Below are 27,184 nucleotides of genomic sequence, written 5' to 3'. Positions count from 1 at the left end.
TCTCAGAGAAGACAGCTTGAGTCTTAGAACAAGCTTGTTTTTAAACCAAGAAAGGCAATGTTTCTTAGTTCCCATCATGTTAAAAACTTCCATCTAAATCTTCATAAGAGAGTTGATAAATGTCCTACAGACAGGTTTAGCTGGCCTGGTTTCTTCCCTGTAAGTCCTGGAGAAGGGGCTAGCAACCAGCCCTTAAACTTGGCCGTCACTCTCCTTGATTATGTAGGGACCTAGCACTTACTTAATCATTGATTCTTAAAGCATTCTGCAGAAGTTTCCTTGTGCTGAGGAAAGAAAGAGTTTATTTTTGTCATTTCCTTTTGGTGGTAGAAGAGGAGAGCATATTTGACATGGCAGGAGTACAGGGAAGAGAGTTTTGGTTTTGTCAAATCTTAGCACCCTTACATCTAGCAGTTCAGTCTGATCCACAAAAGTTTTATCTCCAGAGACTGCCTCACTTCCAAACGGAGTGCTTGTCTGATTATGCCTGGAAGGAAACCATCCAAGTTGGGAAAATTACTCAATATTCATTTAGGAATATTTATGTAGGACCAAATCATGACTCTCAAAGTCATCACTACAAAGTTTGAGTTTTCCCTTGTTCAATGTAATATCTCTTTTCTTGGTAAAAGATGTTTATAGAGCTCAGGGAAAAAAAAAAGAACTGCACTCCCACTGAATTTCCTCTTATAATAACAATGATAATATCACCCTCCATTTGTTTGACTATTCTAACTTACAAAGTATTAACAATGATTTTTCAAACTAAGCTTTTGAAATGGCATTATCTCCATTTATAGGATGTTGATACTGCCATTTGTCATAAATACTACAAATGTTTTCTTGAACATGACAGAGACCATGATTTTTGCTTACTTGCCTTTCTACGAATGCTATTCTCTAAGGCAGTCCCTGGAAGGGATTAAATGCCAGCTGTTGAGTGTATGTGTTAGTAAACAACAGCAACAACAACAACAAACTCATTTAGGAATTATCCTTTGCAGGCCTCTTTCAAAGGCTAAGTGAGTTTTTGTAAGGGCTTGACACTGTTATTATCATCAGTGTTTTCTTATGAAATTGTTGACTGATTTTGTCTCCTGCTTGTGAGATAAAAGCTTCTGAAACTTAAACCAACTTTTTCTTTACCAGGAGCTTCTAATTAAGTGACAACCCTCAAGGTAAACAAATAGCTCAATTTAAGAGGAAGATAGGTTAGGTAATCAGTTCATTGCCATTTTCTGTCATAGATCTCAGACTGACATTGTTTTATATACAGATGTACGTATGTTAATATTTGAAAAGGAAAAAGACACCAGATTACCCACTGGGATGTAGTGGCTCTCAGATTTAAATAATAGCTACATTGCCTTTAAGAGAAAATAAGAGTAATTATTGAAAAGCTGGGGAAACTTTAGCTAGGCTAACAAGGCATGTTGTTTCCTACAAATTGAAATGATAGGTAGCCAGACAGGCGTGAACACAAAACAGCATACAAATGAACCCATCTGTTTGTGATCGTGTACATTTGAATGCTTTGAGATTAGAACTAAGTGCTATTTCAGGGAAACCCTCCATCTCCTTTGTACCTGAGAAGCATTAGAGTGAGATAAACAATGGACCGCCACTGAATACAGAGATCTAATGAAAACTCACCATCAGCAGAGCACCTAATGGGCAGGTAGACGGGGTGTGACTGTTTGCTTAGCCCTGACAAGCTGTCAGCGTCTCTCAATGGGATGTTCTTGGCAACGGAAAGGAAAACATCACCTGGCCTTTTGTGTTTCTTTGGTTGTGCATGCTAGCATTTTGTTCAGAGAAACTTTCAAATGAAAACAATAGTTCTAAACAATACATGCCTCTGAAAAGCAAAACTGCATATGCTGTTCTGAAGAACTTCCAGGTGGCTAAAATGCTACCACCTCATGTGCTGGGGATAAAATGAAATGGAGCAATACACCTTACCAGAGGGAGGAACATTGATTCTCAATGACCACTATAGCTCTCGATTTCTGTGCTAGAGACTTCTGAGGAGGATTCTGATTGTTATCGGCAGATTCTATTCCTTTTAGTTTATGTCATGTCAGTATCATAGTCATAGACACCTGAAGTAGGAAAAGGTCTTATCGAAGTCATTTAAACTAGTATTATACTTGGTATAGCTGATACTTTTGTGACATCCCCAAAGAGTTACCTCAGTTTACCGGAATATCACAGTGCTAATCGACCTGCAAATACCCACCGTACATAGTTCCCATCTTGTATAATGGCTTTAGTTGTTAGAAAGATTGTTTTTCATGCTGAACAATAATAAACCTACTTGTAATCTCTGCCCATTGACCTGTAATCTGCCACTCAGATCTATGCAGAATAAGCCTGCTACAGAATTACATATGATTTTTAGAAAAGTGCAGCTGGGAAGGACCTCAATGTATTTCTTAGAAATATCTTAGGCTAGAAAAGCCTTTCTAAGTTCTGGGAAATGATATAATATGCAACTCAAAACAGATTTTATTCATTTTTTCATTTATTGCATACATATTTGTTGAGCATATATTATTTATCTAGCATTAGTGTAGGGGCTGGGATATACTGTTGAATGGGACTGTGTACCTGGGAACTTATATTCTTATCCACAAATATTTGACTGTTTTCTTTAGAAGGGTCACATGGAAATCTTTTCTCCCTTATTCTATCTGTATGGTAAATAATTAATAGTTCCACGTATCTGACTACATTCTGTCTAATTTCCTTCATGACATTATCCCTTTTTGGTAGTCAATAAATAGACCTTTAAAATATTTGGAAACTTTCTCATTTACAAAAATTAAGATGCAACGGTAATTAATTCAGTTTTTCTTCTTCTTTTTCCGTAAGCCGCCTAAAATTCATATAACCTGTTTTTAGGGCCATTTGCTTTTTACCTGTAATTACTCTTGTCAGTTTTTCTACAATTATTAAAATTGAACATAGTATTTAGGATTGGGTAGAAGGATGATTTCTTTTCTGATGCTTGTAATATATCTGTGAGTACATCCTAGACTCACAGTGGCTTGATTACCTCTCATGATAGTGGCATTGCCAGAAAATATTTAACTTGTAGTTGACCAATGACTCCAGTTTTTTTCAGCTTTATATATTTTATTAGCTAATCTCATTTCTCTAGTTGTAGGTCTTGGTGGGTTTGGTTTTGTTTTGTTTTTGTTTTTGTTTTTGTTTGAATTAAGCATTCTGCTTTAAGTTGTTTCTGTCTTATAAATGACTTCCAAATTTACATCCCCAATTATGATGAGAAATCCAAAGGTCTTCTTAACAATATTACAATATGGAAGTCCAAAAAGCGGCAATCTTAACATGGACCAAAACAAAAACAAACAGATGATAAACAAAAATTTGCTGGGTGTGGTGGTGTGCACCTGTAGTCCCAGCTTCTCAGGAGGCTGAGGCAGGAGAATCGCTTGAACCCAGGAGGCGAAGGTTGCAAGGAGCTGAGAATGCATCACTGTACTCCAGCCTGGCAACAGAGTGAGACTCTGTCTCAAAACAAAACATAACAAAACAACAACAAAAAAGAACAAACAAAAAAACTGCTTCTCCTGATTTTCTAATTTCCCTGTCAGTTGCTTAACATTCCTGTAAATCAATATTTTCCATGATTTCTTTCTTTTGCTCATGCAACCTCTATATATTTTATCACCAAATTCATTGACTTCATCTCTAAAAATAACCTAAATATTTCCAATTTTTTCCCCTATAATAATCTTCATCCAAGCCCCATCTTGGTGTGGTCTCTTAAATTACCACCCCTCCCCAACTCATTTCCTTGAATCCACTTTGGGTCTTGATAATCCATTTATCACAGAGAATTGAAACTTGTCTTTTAAGGCTTAAATCAAATTATATTATTTCAACTGAAAATAAGGTCCTTCATGATTTGGCTTCTGCCTTACTTTCTTCTACTAATTCTTTCAACTAATCCCTGTTCACATTAAGCTACAACCACTGACCATCTTTCTGTTCTTCTCACAGTGCAGCTTTTTTTTTTTTTTTTTTCTGTTTCTTTTTTTTTTTTTTTTTTATTATACTTTAAGTTCTAGGGTACATGTGCATAACGTGCAGGTTTGTTAAATATGTATACTTATGCCATGTTGGTGTGCTGCACCCATCAACTCGTCAGCACCCATCAATTCATCATTTATATCATGTATAACTCCCCAGTGCAATCCCTCCCTCCTCCCCCCACCCCATGATAGGCCCCAGTGTGTGATGTTCCCCTTCCCGAGTCCAAGTGATCTCATTGTTCAGTTCCCACCTATGAGTGAGAACATGCGGTGTTTGGTTTTCTCTTCTTGTGACAGTTTGCTAAGAATGATGGTTTCCAGCTGCATCCATGTCCCTACAAAGGACGCAAACTCATCCTTTTTTATGGCTGCATAGTATTCCATGGTGTATATGTGCCACATTTTCTTAATCCAGTCTGTCACAGATGGACATTTGGGTTGATTCCAAGTCTTTGCTATTGTGAATAGTGCCGCAATAAACATACGTGTGCATGTGTCTTTGTAGTAGACTAATTTATAATCCTTTGGGTATATACCCAGTGGTGGGATGGCTGGGTCATATGGTACATCTAGTTCTAGATCCTTGAGGAATTGCCATACTGTTTTCCATAATGGTTGAACTAGTTTACAATCCCACCAACAGTGTAAAAGTGTTCCTATTTCTCCACATCCTCTCCAACACCTGTTGTTTCCTGACTTCTTAATGATTGCCATTCTAACTGGTGTGAGATGGTATCTCATTGTGGTTTTGATTTGCATTTCTCTGATGGTGAGTGATGATGAGCATTTTTTCATGTGTCTGTTGGCTGTATGAATGTCTTCTTTTGAGAAATGTCTGTTCATATCCTTTGCCCACTTTTTGATGGGGTTGTTTTTTTTTTTTCTTGTATATTTGTTTGAGTTCTTTGTAGATTCTGGATATTAGCCCTTTGTCAGATGAGTAGGTTGCAAAAATTTTCTCCCATTCTGTAGGTTGCCTGTTCACTCTGATGGTAGTTTCTTTTGCTGTGCAGAAGCTCTTTAGTTGAATTAGATCCCATTTGTCAATTTTGGCTTTTGTTGCCATTGCTTTTGGTGTTTTAGACATGAAGTCCTTGCCCATGCCTATGTCCTGAATGGTATTGCCTAGATTTTCTTCTAGGGTTTTTATGGTTTTAGGTCTAACATTTAAGTTTCTAATCCATCTTGAATTAATTATTGTATAAGGTGTAAGGAAGGGATCCAGTTTCAGCTTTCTACATATGGCTAGCCAGTTTTCCCAGCACCATTTATTAAATAGGGAATCCTTTCCCCATTTCTTGTTTTTGTCAGATTTGTCAAAGATCAGATGGCTGTAGATGTGTGGTATTATTTCTGAGGACTCTGTTCTGTTCCACTGGTCTATATCTCTGTTTTGGTACCAGTACCATGCTGTTTTGGTTACTGTAGCCTTGTAGTATAGTTTGAAGTCAGGTAGCGTGACGCCTCCAGCTTTGTCCTTTTGACTTAGGATTGTCTTGGCAATGCGGGCTCTTTTTTGGTTCCATATGAACTTTAAAGCAGTTTTTTCCAATTCTGTGAAGAAAGTCATTGGTAGCTTGATGGGGATGGCATTGAATCTATAAATAACCTTGGGGAGTATGGCCATTTTCACGATATTGATTCTTCCTATCCAGGAGCATGGTATGTTCTTCCATTTGTTTGTGTCCTCTTTTATTTCACTGAGCAGTGGTTTGTAGTTCTCCTTGAAGAGGTCCTTTACATCCCTTGTAAGCTGGATTCCTAGGTATTTTATTTTCTTTGAAGCAATTGTGAATGGAAGTTCATTCCTGATTTGGCTCTCTGCTTGTCTGTTACTGGTGTATAAGAATGCTAGTGATTTTTGCACATTAATTTTGTATCCTGAGACTTTGCTGAAGTTGCTTATCAGCTTAAGGAGATTTTGGGCTGAGACAATGGGGTTTTCTAAATATACAATCATGTCATCTGCAAACAGGGTCAATTTGACTTCTTCTTTTCCTAACTGAACACCCTTGATTTCTTTCTCTTGCCTGATTGCTCTAGCCAGAACTTCCAACACTATGTTGAATAGGAGTGGTGAGAGAGGGCATCCCTGTCTTGTGCCAGTTTTCAAAGGGAATTTTTCCAGTTTTTGCCCATTCAGAATGATATTAGCTGTGGGTTTGTCATAAATAGCTCTTATTATTTTGAGGTACGTTCCATCAATACCGAATTTATTGAGCGTTTTTAGCATGAAGGGCTGTTGAATTTTGTCAAAAGCCTTTTCTGCATCTATTGAGATAATCATGTGGTTCTTGTCTTTGGTTCTGTTTATATGCTGGATTATGTTTATTGATTTGCGAATGTTGAACCAGCCTTGCATCCCAGGGATGAAGCCCACTTGATCATGGTGGATAAGCTTTTTGATGTGCTGCTGAATCCGGTTTGCCAGTATTTTATTGAGAATTTTTGCATCAATGTTCATCAGGGATATTGGTCTAAAATTCTCTTTTTTTGTTGTGTCTCTGCCAGGCTTTGGTATCAGGATGATGTTGGCCTCATAAAATGAGTTAGGGAGGATTCCCTCTTTTTCTATTGATTGGAATAGTTTCAGAAGGAATGGTACCAGCTCCTCCTTGTACCTCTGGTAGAATTCAGCTGTGAATCCATCTGGTCCTGGACTTTTTTTGGTGGGTAGGCTATTAATTGTTGCTTCAATTTCAGAGCCTGCTATTGGTCTATTCAGGGATTCAACTTCTTCCTGGTTTAGTCTTGGGAGAGTGTACGTGTCCAGGAAATTATCCATTTCTTCTAGATTTTCTAGTTGATTTGCGTAAAGGCGTTTATAGTATTCTCTGATGGTTGTTTGTATTTCTGTGGGGTCGGTGGTGATATCCCCTTTATCATTTTTTATTGCGTCTATTTGATTCCTCTCTCTTTTCTTCTTTATTAGTCTTGCTAGCGGTCTGTCAATTTTGTTGATCTTTTCAAAAAACCAACTCCTGGATTCATTGATTTTTTGGAGGGTTTTTTGTGTCTCTATCTCCTTCAGTTCTGCTCTGATCTTAGTTATTTCTTGCCTTCTGCTAGCTTTTGAATGTGTTTGCTCTTGCCTCTCTAGTTCTTTTCATTGTGATGTTAGAGTGTGAATTTTAGATCTTTCCTGCTTTCTCTTGTGGGCATTTAGTGCTATAAATTTCCCTCTACACACTGCTTTAAATGTGTCCCAGAGATTCTGGTATGTTATATCTTTGTTCTCATTGGTTTCAAAGAACATCTTTATTTCTGCTTTCATTTCGTTATGTACCCAGTAGTCATTCAGGAGCAGGTTGTTCAGTTTCCATGTAGTTGAGTGGTTTTGATTGAATTTCTTAGTCCTGAGTTCTAGTTTGATTGCACTGTGGTCTGAGAGACAGTTTGTTATAATTTCTGTTCTTTTACATTTGCTGAGGAGTGCTTTACTTCCAATTATGTGGTCAATTTTGGAATAAGTGCGATGTGGTGCTGAGAAGAATGTATATTCTGTTGATTTGGGGTGGAGAGTTCTATAGATGTCTATTAGGTCCGCTTGGTGCAGAGATGAGTTCAATTCCTGGATATCCTTGTTAACTTTCTGTCTCGTTGATCTGTCTAATGTTGACAGTGGAGTGTTGAAGTCTCCCATTATTATTGTATGGGAGTCTAAGTCTCTTTGTAAGTTTCTAAGGACTTGCTTTATGAATCTGGGTGCTCCTGTATTGGGTGCATATCTATTTAGGAGGGTTAGCTCTTCCTGTTGAATTGATCCCTTTACCATTATGTAATGGCCTTCTTTGTCTCTTTTGATCTTTGATGGTTTAAAGTCTGTTTTATCAGAGACTAGGATTGCAACCCCTGCTTTTTTTTGTTCTCCATTTGCTTGGTAGATCTTCCTCCATCCCTTTATTTTGAGCCTATGTATGTCTCTGCATGTGAGATGGGTCTCCTGAATACAGCAGACTGATGGGTCTTGACTCTTTATCCAGTTTGCCAGTCTGTGTCTTTTAATTGGAGCATTTAGTCCATTTACATTTAAGGTTAATATTGTTATGTGTGAACTTGATCCTGTCATTATGATATTAACTGGTTATTTTGCTCGTTAGTTGATGCAGTTTCTTCCTAGCCTCGATGGTTTTTACATTTTGGCATGTTTTTGCAATGGCTGGTACTGGTTGTTCCTTTCCATGTTTAGGGCTTCCTTCAGGGTCTCTTGTAAGGCAGGCCTGGTGGTGACAAAATCTCTAAGCATTTGCTTATCTGTAAAGGATTTTATTTCTCCTTCACTGATGAAACTTAGTTTGGCTGGATATGAAATTCTGGGTTGAAAATTCTTTTCTTTAAGAATGTTGAATATTGGCCCCCACTCTCTTCTGGCTTGTAGCGTTTCTGCCGAGAGATCTGCTGTTAGTCTGATGGGCTTCCCTTTGTGGGTAACCCGACCTTTCTCTCTGGCTGCCCTTAAGATTTTTTCCTTCATTTCAACTTTGGTGAATCTGGCAATTATGTGTCTTGGAGTTGCTCTTCTCGAGGAGTATCTTTGTGGCGTTCTCTGTATTTCCTGAATTTGAATGTTGGCCTGCCCTACTAGGTTGGGGAAGTTCTCCTGGATGATATCCTGAAGAGTGTTTTCCAACTTGGTTCCATTTTCCCCCTCACTTTCAGGCACCCCAATCAGACGTAGATTTGGTCTTTTTACATAATCCCATACTTCTTGCAGGCTTTGTTCATTTCTTTTTCTTCTTTTTTCTTTTGTTTTCTCTTCTCGCTTCATTTCATTCATTTGATCTTCAATCGCTGATACTCTTTCTTCCAGTTGATCGAGTCGGTTACTGAAGCTTGTGCATTTGTCACGTATTTCTCGTGTCATGGTTTTCATCTCTGTCATTTCGTTTATGATCTTCTCTGCATTAATTAGTCTAGCTGTCAATTCTTCCACTCTTTTTTCAAGATTTTTAGTTTCTTTGCGCTGGGTACGTAATTCCTCCTTTAGCTCTGAGAAGTTTGATGGACTGAAGCCTTCTTCTCTCCTCTCGTCAAAGTCATTCTCTGACCAGCTTTGATCCGTTGCTGGCGATGGGCTGCGCTCCTTTGCAGGGGGAGATGCGCTCTTATTTTTTGAATTTCCAGCTTTTCTGCCCTGCTTCTTCCCCATCTTTGTGGTTTTATCTGTCTCTGGTCTTTGATGGTGGTGACGTACTGATGGGGTTTTGGTATAGGTGTCCTTCCTGTTTGATAGTTTTCCTTCTGACAGTCAGAAGGACTGTCTGTTGGTCTGTTGGAGATTGCTTGAGGTCCACTCCAGACCCTGTTTGCCTGGGTATCAGCAGCAGAGGTTGCCGAAGATAGAATATTGCTGAACAGCGAGTGTACCTGTCTGATTCTTCCTTTGGAAGTTTCCTCTCAGGGGTGTACTCCACCCTGTGAGGTGTGGGGTGTCAGACTGCCCCTAGTGGGGGATGTCTCCCAGCTAGGCTACTCAGGGGTCAGGGACCCACCTGAGCAGGCAGTCTGTCCGTTCTCAGATCACATCCTCCGCGTTGGGAGATCCACGGCTCTCCCCAAAGCTGTCAGACAGAGTCGTTCGCGTCTGCACCGGCCCCCGCTGCTTCCCCTGTTGGTCTTCAGCTGTGCGCTGTCCCCAGAGGTGGAGACTACAGAAACAGGCAGGCTTCCTTGAGCTGCTGTGAGCTCCACCCAGTTCGAGCTTCCCAGCGGCTTTGTTTACCTACTTAAGCCTCAGCAATGGCGGGCGCCCCTCCCCCAGCCTCGCTGCTGCCTTGCGGATAGATCGCCGCAGACTGCTGTGTTAGCAGTGAGGGAGGCTCCGTGGGCGTGGGACCCTCCCGGCCAGGTATGGGATATATTCTCCTGTTGTGCCTGTCTGCTTAAAGCGCAGTATTGGGGTGGGAGTTACCCGATTTTCCAGGTGTTGTGTGTCTCAGTTCCCATGGCTAGGAAAACGGATTCCCTTCCCCCTTGGCTTCCAGGTGAGGCGATGCCTCGCCCTGCTTCAGCTCTCGCTGGTCAGGCTGCAGCAGCTGACCAGCACTGATTGTCCGGCACTCCCTAGTGAGATGACCCCAGTACCTCAGTCGAAAATGCAGAAATCACCGGTCTTCTGTGTCGCTCACGCTGGGAGTTGGAGACTGGAGCTGTTCCTATTCGGCCATCTTGCTCCGCCCCCAGCTTTTTCATATTAGACCTTTCCTCTGTAATGGTTTTCTCCTGAATCTTTACGTGGATACTTCCACTTATCATTTAGATTTCAGTTTAAATGTCATCTCCATAGAAACGGCTTTCTTAACTTTTTAGTACAAAGTAGCTGTTTGGTGACTTTCAAATCACCTTATTTTAGTTGTTTCCATGATACTTATTTCTAACTCATAGTTTTGCATTGATTTATTTCCATATTGTTCATCTCCTCACACTAGAAAGTAAGTTCTGTGGAAGCCAGGAACTTTCTATTCATTTCTGGATCCCTAGACCTGAGGTCACTGCCAGATCAGGCACATAGTAGTAGGCATCAGTAACATTATGATAAATTCATTTTATTCGACTTTGAGTCTGTAGTCCTATGTTGCCACTATTTGGAGATCAATTGGAATTTTGCTTCTGTCTCCCTGAGTATTGGCAATCCTGCTGATTTCAATTTCACCTGTGGAGCTATTAAGGAATTCGCAGTTCCTTTGTCTTGGCCATTAATGAGCTACTGACCTGAGGAGGAGAAACTACATCCCTTGGGGATACCATTCAATATAGAATTCAATATACAATATATCACCTCAGGATATTTGAAAACTTCTAGTCATCAAATAATAATAAGTTTCACAAACAGCAGCCTATCCAGACCCAAATATTTGATAACTAGGAGATTAAGTTTTCTAATGTGTTTTTTTTGGAGTTTCTTTAAGGAGTTTTGTCCTTCATAACTGTCTCAGTGTGAGAATAAAGTATTAGAAATCACTGATCTCAGATCACCCTAGCTCTGGAGTCCTGCCCACTTGCTTGTGTTTACTTATGTCATCCTTGGGCTTCAGTTATTGTCTATGCTACCTTTCCTACCTGGACTTTGGCGTTTCTCGTCCTGCCTTTAGGTATCTGCTGATCCACTCTTTCCTCTAGCAAGGATTTTGCTCCTTCTGTGTGAACTCATTTCATACAGCAGGCCCTTGATCATCTATAATTTCTCTCCCCATCTGGAGGTCCTATCTTGATGCTGGTAGGCTGTGATGGTCTCTCCGAGTCTGCTCTCTGTGGGTCTTCTCTTCATTGTATAAACTAAAGATAGTTGTCCTGTGCCCTGCTCCTTATGGCAGTGACATGAAGACTCCTCCTTCCCTGCAGTGCTCATGGCACTCACTGCAATTTGCTTTGCTAATGCTGATCTTATTTATTTATTCATTTATTTTGAGATGGAGTTTCACTCTTGTTGCCCAGGCTGGAGTGCAGTGGCACAATCTCTGCTCACTGCAACCTCTGCCTCCCGGATTCAAGCAATCCTCCTGCCTCAGCCTCCCAAGTAGCTGGGATTACAGGCATGTGCCACCACGCCTGGCTAATTTCTTTTTTTCTTTTTTCATATTTTGTAGAAGAGGGTTTCACCATGTTAGTCAGGCTGGTTTCGAACTCCTGACTTCAGGTGATCCACCTGCCTCGGCCTCTCAAAGTGCTGGGATTATAGGCGTACGCCACTGCACGTGGCTCATGCTGACCTTTTATTGATAAGGAAATCCTGAGAATGAGACAGAGAGAGGCCTTAAATTCACTTTGGCTTTCATCTGCCAAGACAATAACCAGTTTGTCCCAAGTCACCAAAACAAACCAAACAAAAATCCCAGCTAATACTTTCTTACCTTCTGGACTTACCGGCCAGAGTTCACTTGTTAGTGGCCACAACACATTCTGAAACAACTGTGATTATTTTAGGAACTGATGGAATACATGGTAAAAAAAAAAAAAAAAAAAAAAAAAAAAAAAAAAAAAGTAAAGTTCATTCCCAATTATACATGTTCTCACTTTTGAAATGAGAAACCCGTTTCTATGAAAAGCAATTTAGATATGCCCAACTTTCTTGGGGTTAGTTTAAATGATTATTTAGCCTTCAATATATTTTTTAAAAAGACTGAAATAATCAAATCCTTAAAATTCAAGACAGATGATGACAATTTAGGAACTCATAAAGATGTTTATGGCAGACTGTCTGCATTTCATTCGTGAACACGGATCAAGGTATACCATAAATGCAAAAATTGCTGTCTGAGAGACTGGTTACTCTAGCTGGGTTAAGAGATTGACTTTATTATTGTTTTTAATCTGTACATTAGGACAGAGAGGATAAAACAGAGAGTAAATCAGAGAGAGAGAGAGATAGACAAAGAAGTAAGTGAGTAGAGAGTGAACCATGTGGGCTGGCTGTTAATGGGGTGGTAATTCACATCCAGCTTATGGGTGCCAGTGTAAGTCATGCTTGAGAAATGATTGGATAGATTTAAAGAGGGTCTGTCATTATTCCTTATTATTTCATTCATGTATTCATTTAACATGTATATAGTATCAATTATATGCTGGGTTTTCTGTTAACTACTAAGAATAGAAGAATTAATGGTATAGTGTTTGACCTAAAAAAAATACTCCCAGTTTAGGCTGGGCATGGTGGCTTACACCTGTAATCCCAGCACTTTGGGAGGCCAAGTGGGAGGATTGCTTGCAGCCAGGAGGTTGAGACCAGCCTGGGCAATAAAAGAAGACCCCATCTCTACAAAAATAAATTTTTAAAAAAAAATTAGCCAGGTCCAGTGGTACACACCTGTAGTTCTAGGTGTTTGGGAGGCTGAGGTGGAAGAATCACTTGAGCTGAAGAGTTCAAGGCTGCAGTGAGCTGTGATCACGCTGATGCACTCCAGCCTGAGCAACAGAGCGAGACCCTTGTCTCTTTAAAAGAAACAAAAAACATGGCCGGGTGCGATGGCTCATGCCTGTAATGCCAGCATTTTGGGAGACCAAGGTGGGTGGATCACGAGGCCAGGAGATCGAGACCATCCTGCCTAACACAGTGAAACCCCTTCTTTACTAAAAGTACAGAAACATAGCCAGGCTTGGTGGCATGTGCCTGTAGTCCCAGCTACTCAGAAGGCTGAGGCAGGAGAATGGCTTGAACCCAGGAGGCGGAGGTTGCAGCGAGCCGAGATCGTGCCACTGCACTCCAGCCTGGCAACAGAGTGAGACTCCGTCTCAAAAAAAAACAAAAAAGATGAAACAAACAAAAAACCTTCACAGAAATATTATTCACCATTATATATATTATATATATAAATATTATGTGTATATATTAGAATTTATGTGTGTGTGTGTGTGTGTATACACACATACTGTGAGGAGCATTGTAAGACGGATATATTTGTGTTATATTTGTTATTAAGGGGTTATTCAGTGATAAGACATACATGATCTCTGAACTCCCAGAGTTTATAATCTTGAGCTGAGATATTCAAGATCAGTTAAGGAGTCAGTAGTCAGCACTATGATAGGAGAAGGCCTGGGTATTATAGGAACATACAGAAGGGAATTTTAATCCTAAATTATGGAAATAGAGTAGAATTAAGAATCAGCCAGAGCAAAACTGATCATAGAGGATGAAGAAACTAAGGCTGTCTTGGGGAAGAAAGGATACTGAGAAAAGCTTCTCAGAGGAGATGGTCCTTGGGCTATGCCCCCTGGTTAAATCAAGGGGCAGACAGGTCCTTGATAATATCAAGAAAGGAAAGGAAACAAGCACTCAGAATTGCTCAAGTCTCCTCCACTAGTTGCATGTCTTTAAAGCATTGCAGGTTCTGTTTCCACAAGGGGCCAGACCTTCCTCTTACCTTTGGATGAAAGATGGGGCAGTGTTGCTCAGAACATCTCAGACTCTCAGTGGTCATCCCTAAAAGCCCCTTAAAGTGGCACTGGGGAGGGAAAATGATCCTAACATCTGTTTTGAACAAATAGAAAATTGCTGTTTGTAAGGTTTGATCTGAAAGGCAAACCCCCTCCCTTTCCTTCGGGTCCACCAGCCTTACTCAATTTGTGTTAGAACCTCCAAGGGCTGAATGGATTTTGCTGTAAATTGAACTTCAGGTTCCATTCTGAGTACTTGAAACGTGACACTCCATCCACTAAGCCCTCCTGCTTGGGTTGTTTGTCGATTCTAATGTGTTGAATTATATCTGCAGCTCTAGGTGCTGTCTCCACCCAAGTCTGGAAATGCAGTTTTGATCAAATCTCATAATAATGTGAGGAGATGTTGAAGATTAAAAAGCTATTGATAATCCACACTGCCACGAAGCAAGATACAGAGGAAAATTTAATAACCTGAAAAATGGTTACAGAAGAATGTGGCTTTATTTTCAGCTGTCTTTTCTGTGTACTTGTTTCCAACACAGGGTGAGTTTTGATGAGGGCCACTCTTGGGACAAGTATGGTTTCACTTCGGTTCCTCTCTTTGTTGACGGGGCTCTGGTGGAGGCAGGAATGGAGACCCACATCATGACGTGAGTACTTCTTTTGCTGTGGTAGGAAGAAGACCAGAGACACTGGTTCTACTTTCATTGGGGCCTTGGATTTTTCCCAGGGAACCCTACACCAAAGTAGTCCAATCACTGGGCCAAAATTTCCTCATCTATAAAATGGAAATACTTATTTTTGTACCTACCAACTCAAAAAACTACTGCCAGGATTAGAGAGGCTAAGGTCCTAATTGAACAGTCAAAGTTTCTAATGGAATTTAAAGAATTATAGCAAATTCCCGTTTATTTGAAACCCAAGCAAACAGAAAACCTATGTCATTAGATGGGTTTTTTTTTTTTTTTTTTTTTTTTTTTTCTCTTTCTGAAACAGTGTAGTGGGAGATAAGGAGCAGGGGCAGGGATGGAGGGAGTAAAACAGTCAACTTACTGAAATCAGAAAATATTTTAAGATATATCGCTTTCTCTCTCTTTCACACACACACACACACACTCCACAGTTATTTCACTTCAGATTATTTCACTGCAAATTTTTTTCTATATTCTTTTATAATGAGATTTAATCTTAGAAATTGATCACCTGTGTTTATGTGTGCACATGTTTACATGGTAAGTGGGTAACTTACCATGGGAGTGGGAGTGCCCACTCCCAATTGCCTGGAGCACCTTACACCTTAGCTCTTCACTGGACAGAGTGGAGTCTTGGGCAAAATTAAGGGGTATTTGCTATAGCGTGGGGTTGGCACAGAAGGGCTCATAGCGTGCATCTGTGCTGGTTCGGTGGAAGGGTGCCTGACCTTCCTACTCGAAGGGACACTGCTCTTAATTTAACTTTTATGCACATAGATTTCTTTATAGTTTGAATTAGTCTTTTTCCAATGGTGATGGACTTGGAAGAAAGGCCAGTCTAGGAGCCAGTAAGTGATCAGTTATAAAAAAATTCTTTATGATTATATTTATGCAATTTTGATCGAATCTCATAGTTTGGCCCCATTCTCTTCTGTGAGGCCTATTAGAACTCATTGCATCTTCTGTTGGGCATTACTTTGAACAATACCACATGTATGCCAATCTCTACATGACCTGGTATTCCCTAGCAAGTTTAAGGCCACAGCTTAAGTTCCGTGTTTATCTAATCTTAAATGGTAATAATTTTTTTCTCGGCTTCAGATGGAGTTTAGCCGGTCACATGGATGTGAGGGAGATTGACCTCAGAGCCAAACCATTTACTGAAAAGATGAGATAGCACTTCTGTTTTCCTTTCCTCCTGGCCAGGACTCCCTAAGAGCTTGGCAGAGCTTCTGTGCCTGTTTTATCTTGCTTATCAAGATACTTAGAGAATACAGCATAATTATTTTCTTATAGAGGATCTGGGGGGAGCAGAGGTATTTGTGTTTTTATGAAGTTATGATGGATCTTGGAAGCATTCCTCAAAACAAATATAAACAATTCAAGTTACCTATTTTAACATTTTGTTAAATTCAGAGTTTCTTTTGTATGGAAACAACACAGATTTTGTCAGGACTCTTCAGATAGCTGAACAAGCCCTGGAAGGGTTGTCAAGAGGTGATTTCTGTCTGTATTCTAAATTTGAAAATGGTATTGAAACCAACTGACCTACCAGGGTTGCCCGTTCGTGAAATGGCAATGGCAAAGATTGAAACAGGAGTTTTTAAAAATTATATATTTCTGTAGGAACTGTGAAGACAGGGAGTCCATTTGGGGACAAGAATGCTTAGCTTTGCCATTGAATTGAAAACTTATTAATAAAGTAGGTCATTCGAACACTGTATCCTTCCTCTTACTGTTAACCCTGATTCTCTCTTTAGCTCAGTGTGGTCAGGGAGAAAAAACAGCCACTCTAAGGTTCTGTTGCTTTCTCTTATCCATTGATTTGGAGAGTTTATATATTTAACAGTTAGAGAGCTTCTAATATATATCAGACCTTGTTAGATCTTAGGAGATTTTACAAAGGCAAATGAAATTCTTTGTCTGCAAGGAGCTCTCAGGCTAAAGTGGTGAGAGTAGGTGGGGATAAGTAATCATCATGGTACCCTAGTTATACAGCCAGGAGATAGCAGAGGAAAACGAAGACTTCACACACACAGTAGGTGACAATTGACTTGGTCTGGAAGTTTTCATAGCAGTTCACAAGTGGAAAGCCATATAATAGACAATGAAATTTACGTTCTAAGAAAGCATAGCTTTTTAATAGTTTTATTCACTAATATAAACTCAGTGCCGAAAGCAGGGATTGGCATGTAGTAGGAAGTCAGTGATCGTTGAATGAATGAATGATTTCAAGGCAAAGGAAAGAACACAAACAGAGGTAAGAACCATGAAAGAGGGTGGCTGGGTGTTTAGGAGGTAAGACTATGAAAGATTTTAGGTCACATTTGGGAATTTGACCTGTATCCAGAGTGACATTTTTGAAATTAAAAAATCTTACCAAATCACAAGTTTTCTTAAAACCCATGGAGGCCTTTCCATTGCCTTTAGGATAGATTCTAAACTCATAGAATGGCCTACAAGTATCTATATCGACCACCTGCTTAGGGCTTTTTCTCCAACCTCCCTGACCTGACCACCCTTTTCTGATAGACTGGTTCTTTGTATCTGCCAGAATGAGCCTCGCCTCCCTATTTAAACAACTAAATTTCTAAGTATCTTTCTGATCTCAGCTTAAATGTCAGTTCTCATAGCCTGCCAGATCAGGGTGGGTTCCCATGCTATATGTTATCTGGCCTGATTTATTTTTTCCTTCACAGCACTTTAGATAATAAATATTAATACAAAGGGTATTAATTTTTGAATATCTTTTCCCCTCCGTCTTCATCTACCTTTAAGACAGACAGATGGATGCACACACATGTGCACATGTACACAGACATCCCTGCAACTTCCCATGAGGGAGGATCTTTGTGTATCTTGTTCTTTCAGTGCCATGTATTTATCAGGCTTGTGCTAACATGGAGGATTTAACAGTATATATGTACTGGATAAATGAATTATTAAATGGAAGAATCAAGTGACTTCTAAAAATCTTACCTTTGTTGTGATTGTTGTGATTTTTCTGGCCCATGGCTCTAGCATGTTAGGAAATTGATTATAGATCTCTAGAGATTCTGGAATGCTATAATCAGAATGCAGTAGTTGCAAATCATGGGGATTGGGGTTGGATAGGAATCAAGAGCAGACTGCATGCGTGTGTAGAGGTGTCTATATGGAGGTTATGATGCATTGGGGTGGAATGGCATGTGGGCACAAAAGGGCAGCTAGAGAATGAGGAGCTTACTGGGAACGATTCTGATTTCCTCCACTTTACACAAGAATCTGCCCAATTTCCACTTGTCCTGGAGGCCAGTGCTCCAGGAACATGGACACTTCTAACACTGTAGCTTTGCAGGAGGATTTACATGAGAGACAGTCCCCAGAGTGGAGGCCTGGGAATTGGTTACTTTTATTGCTCTTTTTTCTACTGTCTTTTCAAATGTTATTATTTCAACATCTCCCCGGTAACTGTGATGGGAACCATTTAGTCTAGCCTAATTCAAAATGAAATGTGACCATTCTTGTTACTTAAAGCTGAGGAAAGGGCTGATTGACAAGCTGGAGGGCCTATTGCAGTCTCAGGCAGTGGATCTCCAGATGATGAGATGCCTGTGGCTGTTGCAGCACTTGGACCTCTTTTGTCCACTATTTCATGAAAAGCTGTTTGTCCCTTGATTAGCACTTTAAAGAGAGCTTTTCTTTAGCTTGACTCAGATGTGGAATCAGATAGAAAAACACTGCTTTCCTGCATCCTCAAAGCTATGTTTGAAATTCTTTCCTGATAAGAAATGTTTGAACCAATTGGCTATGATTTAGCTAAACTTTTACAGGGGCCAGAGAGAACCTGGCAGCTTCCTAGAAAAAAAAATCTTAGAAGGGAGAAGCACAGCTTCCCTGAAAGAGATCAGATACTTCTTACCATGAGTGAATGTCTAAAAAGCTTAAGGAGAGTTTAGTCTGATTTGGAGGAACCCAGTGAAGACCTTGCAGACAACTTGTGACTATTCAGCATCTCTCTTTTTTCTTTTTTTTTTTTTTTTTTTTTTTGTGCCAGGTATCACATTGAGCACTTTTTCAAACTTGATTGTATTGAAATCTCCCAACAACTCTGGAAGGTAGATAGGATTGGCATCATTGGCTAGATGAGGATGCTGAGGCTCAGCTCGCATGTTCAGAAAGAGGCAAAATAAGAGCAAGGAATGGGAATTTCAATCTCCAGGCTTGGAGGTAAAATTTGAAGGAAGGTACTATAATTCTCTAAGGTTTGTTCAGTCAAGGACTAACAAGGTGTGTGGGGAAAGAGTGGCAGTATACCAGTTGTTTACTTAGTATGATAAGTGCCTGCTGTGCTGCCAGACACCAAGTCACAGCAGACCTAGTTCTTGATGTTAATTCACAATCCATTTGAAAAAGTACGGTAAATACATGAAATGATTAGGTAATGATTAAATGGTAAGGTATGGTATAAATTTGTTGTTGTTGTTGTTCTTGTTACTGTTTGTTTGTTTGTTTGAGGCGGGGTCTCACTCTGTCGCCCAGGTTGGAGTGCAGTGATGCAGTCATGGTTCACTGCAGCCTTGACCTCCCAGGCTCAGTGATCCTCCTACCTCAGCCTCCCAAGTAGCTGGGACTACAGGTGCATTCTACCATTCCTGGCAAATTTTTATATTTTTTATAGAGGTGGGATTTTGCCATGCTGCACAGGCTGGTCTTGAACTCCTGACCTCAAGTGATCCGCCCACCTCAGCCACCCAAATTGCTGCAATTACAGGCACATGCGCCAGTGCACCTGGCCAGTATGGGAAGCATTTTAGTTGCCATTAGATATCAAAGATGTGATTGAAGACAGAGTGGCTATAAAGGGTTTCATAGCTATACAGAGAATAGGGAGCAAGGACATTCCTGATGGGTGGAACAGTGTGAGAAGACATGGAGTGGTAGGAATGTGCTGGACACTAGAGGAAGTGAGAGGTGAAAAGGGCTAGAGATACCTTTGGCTGGAGCCATTGCCTTGTTGACTTCTCTTATAAATCCAATTGTAATTGGCATAAATCTCTGATTAATTGTTCCACCAGCAGGACTAACAGCCAAAGTGAAGGGGAGAGAGATCATTTTGCTTAGAAAATTATGTGAACCCCAAAGCTGCAGAGGTTTTTTTTTTGTTTTTTGTTTTTTTTTAAATGAAGCCTTTTCCACTTAAAAAACTGCGACCACATGCCTAGCAGGGATCATTCTTTTAAATACAGCCTTAGCACAATGCAGCGGCTCAGCCCTGAGCTTAAATGCATTGTTTAGCCTCTAGTAACTGCATCCGATAAAGTCGTTGAAAATGAACCAGAGCTGCTTCCATTGATCTGTTTTTCAATTCTCTGTTGTTTGCTGGAAGAGCCTGATTTTACTTTGCCCAAAGTAAGTCATTTGAGTAATCGGCAAATCCGGTGGAACTCCCAAGTCATCACCTCTCAGGCTGGCTGCTTGATTCATAACCTTCAGATTGTCACCAGGCCTGCCAGCAACTCAGAGGCACACTCTTGTTTGTGCCAATGAACACAAAAGCAGAATGCATGCCTGCAGAAAGGGTATTGGATGATGGTAGGGTATACTGGGGACTGGCAACAGCCTGGAAGGAAAAAGCTTATTTTGATCAACAGATTGCTATGTGGGCTCAGGAGGAGGGATGGTGTAGTGGCTGAGAGCATGGGCTTTGGAGATTCACTTTCCAGGGAAGATGCTCAGCTCGCTGTTTACCACCTATGTGACTTTAGTACCTTGCTTCACTCTGCTCTGAGCTCCCATTTTCTCATGTGGTTGTGAGGATTAAATGAAAGAATAACCTCTATTGAAGAACATTGGAGATGTTGGTAATCTCCATGATCTAATGATCAAGAAACAGGCCACTTGCAGGGAAGAACTTCAGCCAACTAGAGCAGGGGTAGGCAGACTTCTTCTGTAAAGGGCCACACGGTAAAGATTTTAGGCTTTGCTGGCCACAGGGCTTTTGTTGCAACTACTCAAACCTAGTGGGTGAAAACAGCCTTAGACAGTATGGAGACAATTGGGCGTCAGTGTGTTCCAATAAAACTTTGTGAACACTGAATCTTAAATTTCATATAATTTTCACACGCATGTCATAAAATACAATTCTTCACTTGCTTTTGCCCCCAACCATTTAAAATGTAAAAATAACTCTCAGCTTGTAGGCTGTTCAAAACATAGAGCTGGCCAGACATGGCCCATGGGTTGTAATTTGACCCTGAACAAGAATGCCCATGGGGTTTTATCCATTGTAAATATATTAAAAATATCATTTGAATTTTTGACACGTTTTTACATACTTCCCGTATCTATAAATTGCTTCACCAATTGCATTTCCTAATAAAGTGTTGAAAATATATTTTTTATGAAATGGCTTAGAAGTTTCCTTATTTCTTTTTTTTTTTTCATTTTTTTTATTATACTTTAAGTTCTAGGGTACATGTGCACAACATGCAGGTTTGTTACGTATGTTTACTTGTGCCATGTTGGTGTGCTGCACCCATCAACTCGTCAGCACCCATCAACTCGTCATTTACATCAGGTATAACTCCCAATGCCATCCCTCCCCCCTCCCCCCTCCCCACAATAGGCCCTGGTGTGTGATGTTCCCCTTCCCGAGTCCAAGTGATCTCATTGTTCAATTCCCACTTATGAGTGAGAACATGTGGTGTTTGGTTTTCTGTTCTTGGTGATAGTTTGCTGAGAATGATGGTTTCCAGCTGCATCCATGTCCCTACAAAGGACACGAACTCATCTTTTTTTGTGGCTGCATAGTATTCCATGGTGTATATGTGCCACATTTTCTTAATCCAGTCTGTCACTGATGGACATTTGGGTTGATTCCAAGTCTTTGCTATTGTGAATAGTGCCGCAATAAATATACATATGCATGTCTCTTTATAGCAGCATGATTTATAATCCTTTGGGTATATACCCAGTAATGGGATGGCTGGGTCATATGGTATTTCTAGTTCTAGATCCTTGAGGAATCGCCATACTGTTTTCCACAATGGTTGAACCAGTTTACAGTCCCACCAACAGTGCAAAAGTGTTCCTATTTCTCCACATCCTCTCCAGCACCTGTTGTTTCCTGACTTTTTAATGATTGCCATTCTAACTGGTACAAGATGGTATCTCATTGTGGTTTTGATTTGTATTTCTCTGATGGCGAGTGATGACGAGCATTTTTTCATGTGCCTGTTGGCTGTATGCATGTCTTCTTTTAAGAAATGTCTGTTCATATCCTTTGCCCACTCTTTTTGATGGGGTTGCTTATTTTCTTTAAAAAAGTTTTATTGAGGCATAATTGATATACACAAAATTGCACATATTTAATGTATACATTTTGATGAGTTTGGATGTATACATACACCCATGACCATCACCACAATCATGGTTACTAAACATATCCCATCACCTCCAAAAATTACCTTTTGTTCTTTCGTGAGTTTTTTTGGTAAGAACATATAACATGAGTTCTGTCCTCTTGGTGTATTTTAAAGTGTACAATAATGTATTGCTAAATACAGGCACTATGTTGTACATCACATTTCTGGAACTTACTCATCTTGCATAATTAGAACTTTATGCGCATTGAAGAACTCTTCATTTTCTCCTCCTCCAGCTCATGGCAATTCTTCTATTCTCTGCTTCTATGAGTTTGACTATTTTAGATACCTTATGTAAGTAGAATCATAAAGTATATATCCTTCAGTGATTGGCTTTTTTCACCCAGCATAACGTCCTCTTGGTTCACCAGTGTTGTCACAAATGGTACATTCAGCTTTTGTTAAAAAAATAAAAAATAAAAAACACTCTTCATTTCTTATCAAAACCCCATATATAAGTCTCACCTCTTTCAGGAAGCCCAAGTTCTTTCTCATTTCCTTATATTGAATTCCTTTCATGGGGTTCACAGTGACTCACAGGTTTATCTTGCTTGGTGTGTACTTTTTCCAATGGAGCCAACACTTGCAATATCAGAAACATCTGGCAGCACTAAGTCCAACTCCCTGTAGTCCAACATTCTGCTGAAGCTGCATGGCAACTGCCGACTTTGGACAGGGTATGCTGTTTCTGCCCCAACCCTCACCTGGTGTACACATGTCCTCTCCAGCCGTTCCATTTCACTCCTTGTTCATTGAAGTTGCCCTCCTGCTCTGTAAGATTTTAAATTTGTGATTCACAATTTAGATTCTGTATCTGCAATTTCATAACTATATGATTGTCTTACAGGTTTTTGTTGAAATTTAAGAAATACCAAATAATGCAAAGAATAATATTACAAAGCTTGTGTACCCACCACCTGAAAATAATAAATATTAACCTGTTATCACTTTGATTCAGATTTTTAAATAAAATATATAGGAAATCCCAGATAGATTTGATAATAATGATATTTTCATTATTGTCCATCTCAGACTTACTATTCTTACTCCTTCCACAAACCCTTCTAGAACATATGTTGACACTTTTAGCACTTATGTATTCATAGAAATATATGTGGTATCATTTTATATGTTTTTTAAATGTATAATTTATAAAAATAATATTCTTCTACATGATTTTTCCCCTCAATATTATCTATCTGGGGTCATATCCATCTGATACAGGCACTTTTCATGCTATATGGCATGTTGTCATGATATAAATATGCACAATTTATTTACCTATTTTCTTATCAATGGAAATTTAGGTTATTTCTAGCTATGTGCTCTTACAAACAGTATTACCACATCTTTATGTATGCCTCCAGATACACACATGGAAGAAGTTCCCTGAGCTGCAAGCCAGAAGTGGAATTGATGGATCATGGTGAATTGGCATTATCACAAATAATGCACTCTTAATATGCACCAATATTGCAATAATAATTCTTGCACTATTTTCTGATTGTTTGCATGTTGATTATCTTTGCAGATAGAATGCCAGGGCTTTTTATTTGTTCTGTAAGATTGAGGAGGCTTGCAACTGTGTCTTATTTATTATCCCCCATAGCACTGAACATAATTGTCCTCGTGCGTAGGTGATGCTCAGCAAATATACGGTAAGTAACTATTGGACTGGATGGCAAACTATTTAAGAGCAGATACCAAACTTTATACTTTTTCTGATTCTTCTTATTTTTTGGTTCAGGAATTGACACAAAGTAGGAAACTGAGAAATGTCATGACATTTTAATGACATAAGAAAGCACAGTGTCCCTCTTTCCCTTCCTCTCTTATAGCTCTTTTAATTTCCCCATCTTTCCTCCTGTCTAAATCCCATCTCAAATATCCATCTTCTCCCTTGTTTCCATTTCTTAGATTCTCTGTCATTGCTCAACTCCAGACTCATCTACAGGTTCGCAGACCACATTTTCTCACCCACAGTTGTGGACCTTAAACTTTCAAGCCCATTAAAGGGATTTAGTTAGTTTTGAGAAAAGAATCAAAGTTGTTTGGACATAGGATGATTTCTTTTTGTTCATCTTAGAAATCATTTTCCTTTCTTTTGTTTCTTCTCTTCCAATGCTTTTTAGTCTCTTTCTCGGTTTTCCTTCTACCATCCTCTTCCCCCCATACTTATTTTCAAGACTTTTAATCTTTGCCACTTTCCACCACCTTGCTAATCATTGTATTGTGTAACTAACACAGGCTCCACTTGCAGGATTCTTGCTGTTGATCCCCTGCCTATTTCTATTAAGGTCTAGTTCGGCCGGGCGCGGTGGCTCGAGCCTGTAATCCCCAGCACTTTGGGAGGCCGAGACGGGCGGATCACGAGGTCAGGAGATCGAGACCATCCTGGCTAACACAGTGAAACCCCGTCTCTACTAAAAATACAAAAAACTAGCCGGGCGAGGTGGCGGGCGCTTGTAGTCCCAGCTACTCGGGAGGCTGAGGCAGGAGAATGGCGTAAACCTGGGAGGCGGAGCTTGCAGTGAGCTGAGGTCCGGCCACTGTACTCCAGCCTGGGCGAGAGCGAGACTCTGTCTCAAAAAAAAAAAAAAAAAAAAGGGTCTAGTTCATGTCTGGCCTTTGCTCAATGCAATTCGCCCTGTAGCCACTGACCTCCTTTACCACTAATCCCATCTACACCCTAATGGCAAAACAATCAGGTGGCATGGACACACACCAATAGCCAAGAATGTGGCCTGAATTTCTGGAGACCAACAGCTGTTGTCTGCTGATGTCTGGCCTTGCCACAACTATGCTCTTTCTGCTTTGATTTGAAATCTGTCCTCAGCAGCTTCCTTCATGGAGGGAGGGAAATGAGGAGGGGTTTTCGAGGCAGAGGCAAGAGGAGGCATGGGGAGCCAGGCCTTTCAGAGAGAACTGAACTCTTACAGGAACATTTAGAAGAGGGTTTAGGAGTCCACATGAATCAAATGTTGCTGTTACAAGAACATTGATTATTTCTTTACTCAACAATACGTATTGATAGACTATTACAAGGCAGGCACTGTTTTAAGAGTTCTAGAAGCTGGGCTAGGGCATAAACAAAATAGTCAAAGTCACTGTTAAGAAGTTTATATTTTAAAAGCCACTTCCATCCCCAGTAGAGGAAAGATCAATTTTGAATGAGGTTTACTTCAGTTCTGGCATTCATGGAATCAGTTCTGTAATCCAATTCTGAGCTTTTTAAATGGTGGTGGTGCTGGTGGTGGTGGTGGTGTGTGTATCTATGTAAAGAAAAGGAGAGAAAAAAAATGGGGTAGATAGATAGTGCTAAAGCCTAAGGGCTTCAGGGTACCTCTAACTTCCAAAGTCCTAACCCTGGCTTCAGTTTGATTTTTGCTTATTGCCTAGTCTGAGGAAGAATAACATGCCAATGAATCAAAGGAGCATCACAGAATATTTAAAGCGTTACCTCCAGTGAGGCTTTTATTTTCTTATCTACAGATTTTTTTAGTTTTCAAATTTTTCATGATGAGAGTGCATTATTTTTGTAATGAGAAAAAGGGAAATCATTTATCAAAATGATAAATTTAAAATGACATTAAAAAAAATAATCTCCCAGATAATGAAAGGGAAGGGTTGCATTTGAGTTTATCCTGATGATGATGTGGGTAACTCTTACTCTACCTTTGAGGTTGTGATCTGAAGGAAGAAAGAGCCTTGACTGTGTACCATCACTTCCCAGTGCTAACCAATGCCCTGACTAAATTAATACTAAATCATTTCAAATAAACATACTACTAGAACCCAGTAAGAGGTAAGAATGGGAAATAGACAAATTCTACTTGTAAAATAAAATTTCAGGAAATCGCTAAATAGTGGCTTCTGATGAAACAGTTCTCTAAATAATTTCTTCAAGGTCATCTGGTTAATTTATGCTGCATTTGTAAGTTATTGTGTATTTTAAAAATTAATGAAAGATTTAATTATAGCAGGGTTGCCTGTGACCTTTTGTGAAATGACTTCATCATAAATCTGCAGGCATTTTAGAACTGTTTTCCAGGTTTGTAATGATTTGCTCTCAAATTAATGACATCCAGCCAGTAAACGGAGTTGAAGCTGGGTGAAAGGATTGAGTCAGGATTTGTAGTTACCTAGCAATGGCTAATTCTGAGTCCTGGATGAAGGTGGCATAGGAGATGGTGTATGACTCACCGGAATCCACAGCACGTTTAACTATTTGCTTAGAGGAATGAGAAATAAATCCAGTGTGTCAATAGGGAGAAGTTGTGTGTATCCAGAGTAGGTCACTGGAGAGCAGTTGATTGCAGTTCATTTACCTACATATGAATGTAGGGAAACCCCTGGACCAATGGGAGAATTTCTCCTCTTCCCTCACTTCTAGCAGGGGTTCTTCTTTATTTGTAAATTGAGGGCCTTTGCCTGCCCTCAGCTTGCTGGCTACCCATGAAACCCATTTTAGACTCTATCACCCTAGTATTTCCGACTTTCACCCACACAAGTAGCTCAATGAGCAGCATAGTTAAGCTGTCTCTGGATAGGAGTAGGCTCATTTCATCCTTGTCCCTGTCATTCTAATGATTCATTTGATCCAATAGAGTGAGGGGAAAGGCTGTGCAGGGGAATGCCACTTCTTAGCACAACAAAGAAGATCCTCTTTCTTAGAAAAAACTGGTAGTACACATCTGTAGTTACAGAGAGTGGCAAGCTGGAGTTTGGAAAATGCAGAGCACCCTTTAGACGCAGGAGCCTGGGAGAAGAGCCAGTGAAATCTGGAAAGTCAGTCTTGGCTGAAGCCTTTCCTAGTTAACTGCAGCCCTGGATGTGAATCACTTCTCTGCTCTGCATTCCTCAAGTTTTCATGGTGCTGTGGTCACATATGGCACACCATGACTCTGCCTGCAAGCTGAAAAAGTTTCCCATGAAGAGCAGTCAGCTTGGAAGAGAGAGCTGGCTGTCAGGAGACTTGGGTTCCAGTTCTTTATGTCCTTGAGCAGGCCTTAGTTTCCCCAGCTAGCATGTGAAGAGGGATGGTCAGAAGCTCATTCCTAAAGACCCCTCCAGCACTGAAACTTTGTAATTCCGTTTGTTCTTTCGTATACCTCAGGGATTCCCAACTGAAGGCCAATAGCTCAGAGTCAAG

The 27,184-nt window shown here is 40.1% G+C and overlaps 1 protein-coding gene across 1 annotated transcript in view; it reads left to right on the top strand.

Moving 5' to 3' along the window:
• The window catches only part of SORCS3 (sortilin related VPS10 domain containing receptor 3), a 621,477-nt gene that overhangs the window by 518,852 nt on the left and 75,441 nt on the right, over positions 1 to 27,184 (top strand). Inside the window, exon 14 of the mRNA XM_030940951.1 lies at positions 14,477 to 14,584. Within this exon, the coding sequence (XP_030796811.1) occupies positions 14,477 to 14,584 (108 nt within the window). The remainder of the gene's footprint in view (positions 1 to 14,476; positions 14,585 to 27,184) is intronic.

Source organism: Rhinopithecus roxellana, chromosome 11, assembly GCF_007565055.1.
Source record: "Rhinopithecus roxellana isolate Shanxi Qingling chromosome 11, ASM756505v1, whole genome shotgun sequence".
NCBI classification, from domain to species: Eukaryota; Metazoa; Chordata; class Mammalia; order Primates; family Cercopithecidae; genus Rhinopithecus; species Rhinopithecus roxellana.
The sequence above is the reverse complement of the archived record's forward strand: the minus strand, read 5'-3'. Positions and strand labels throughout refer to the sequence as shown.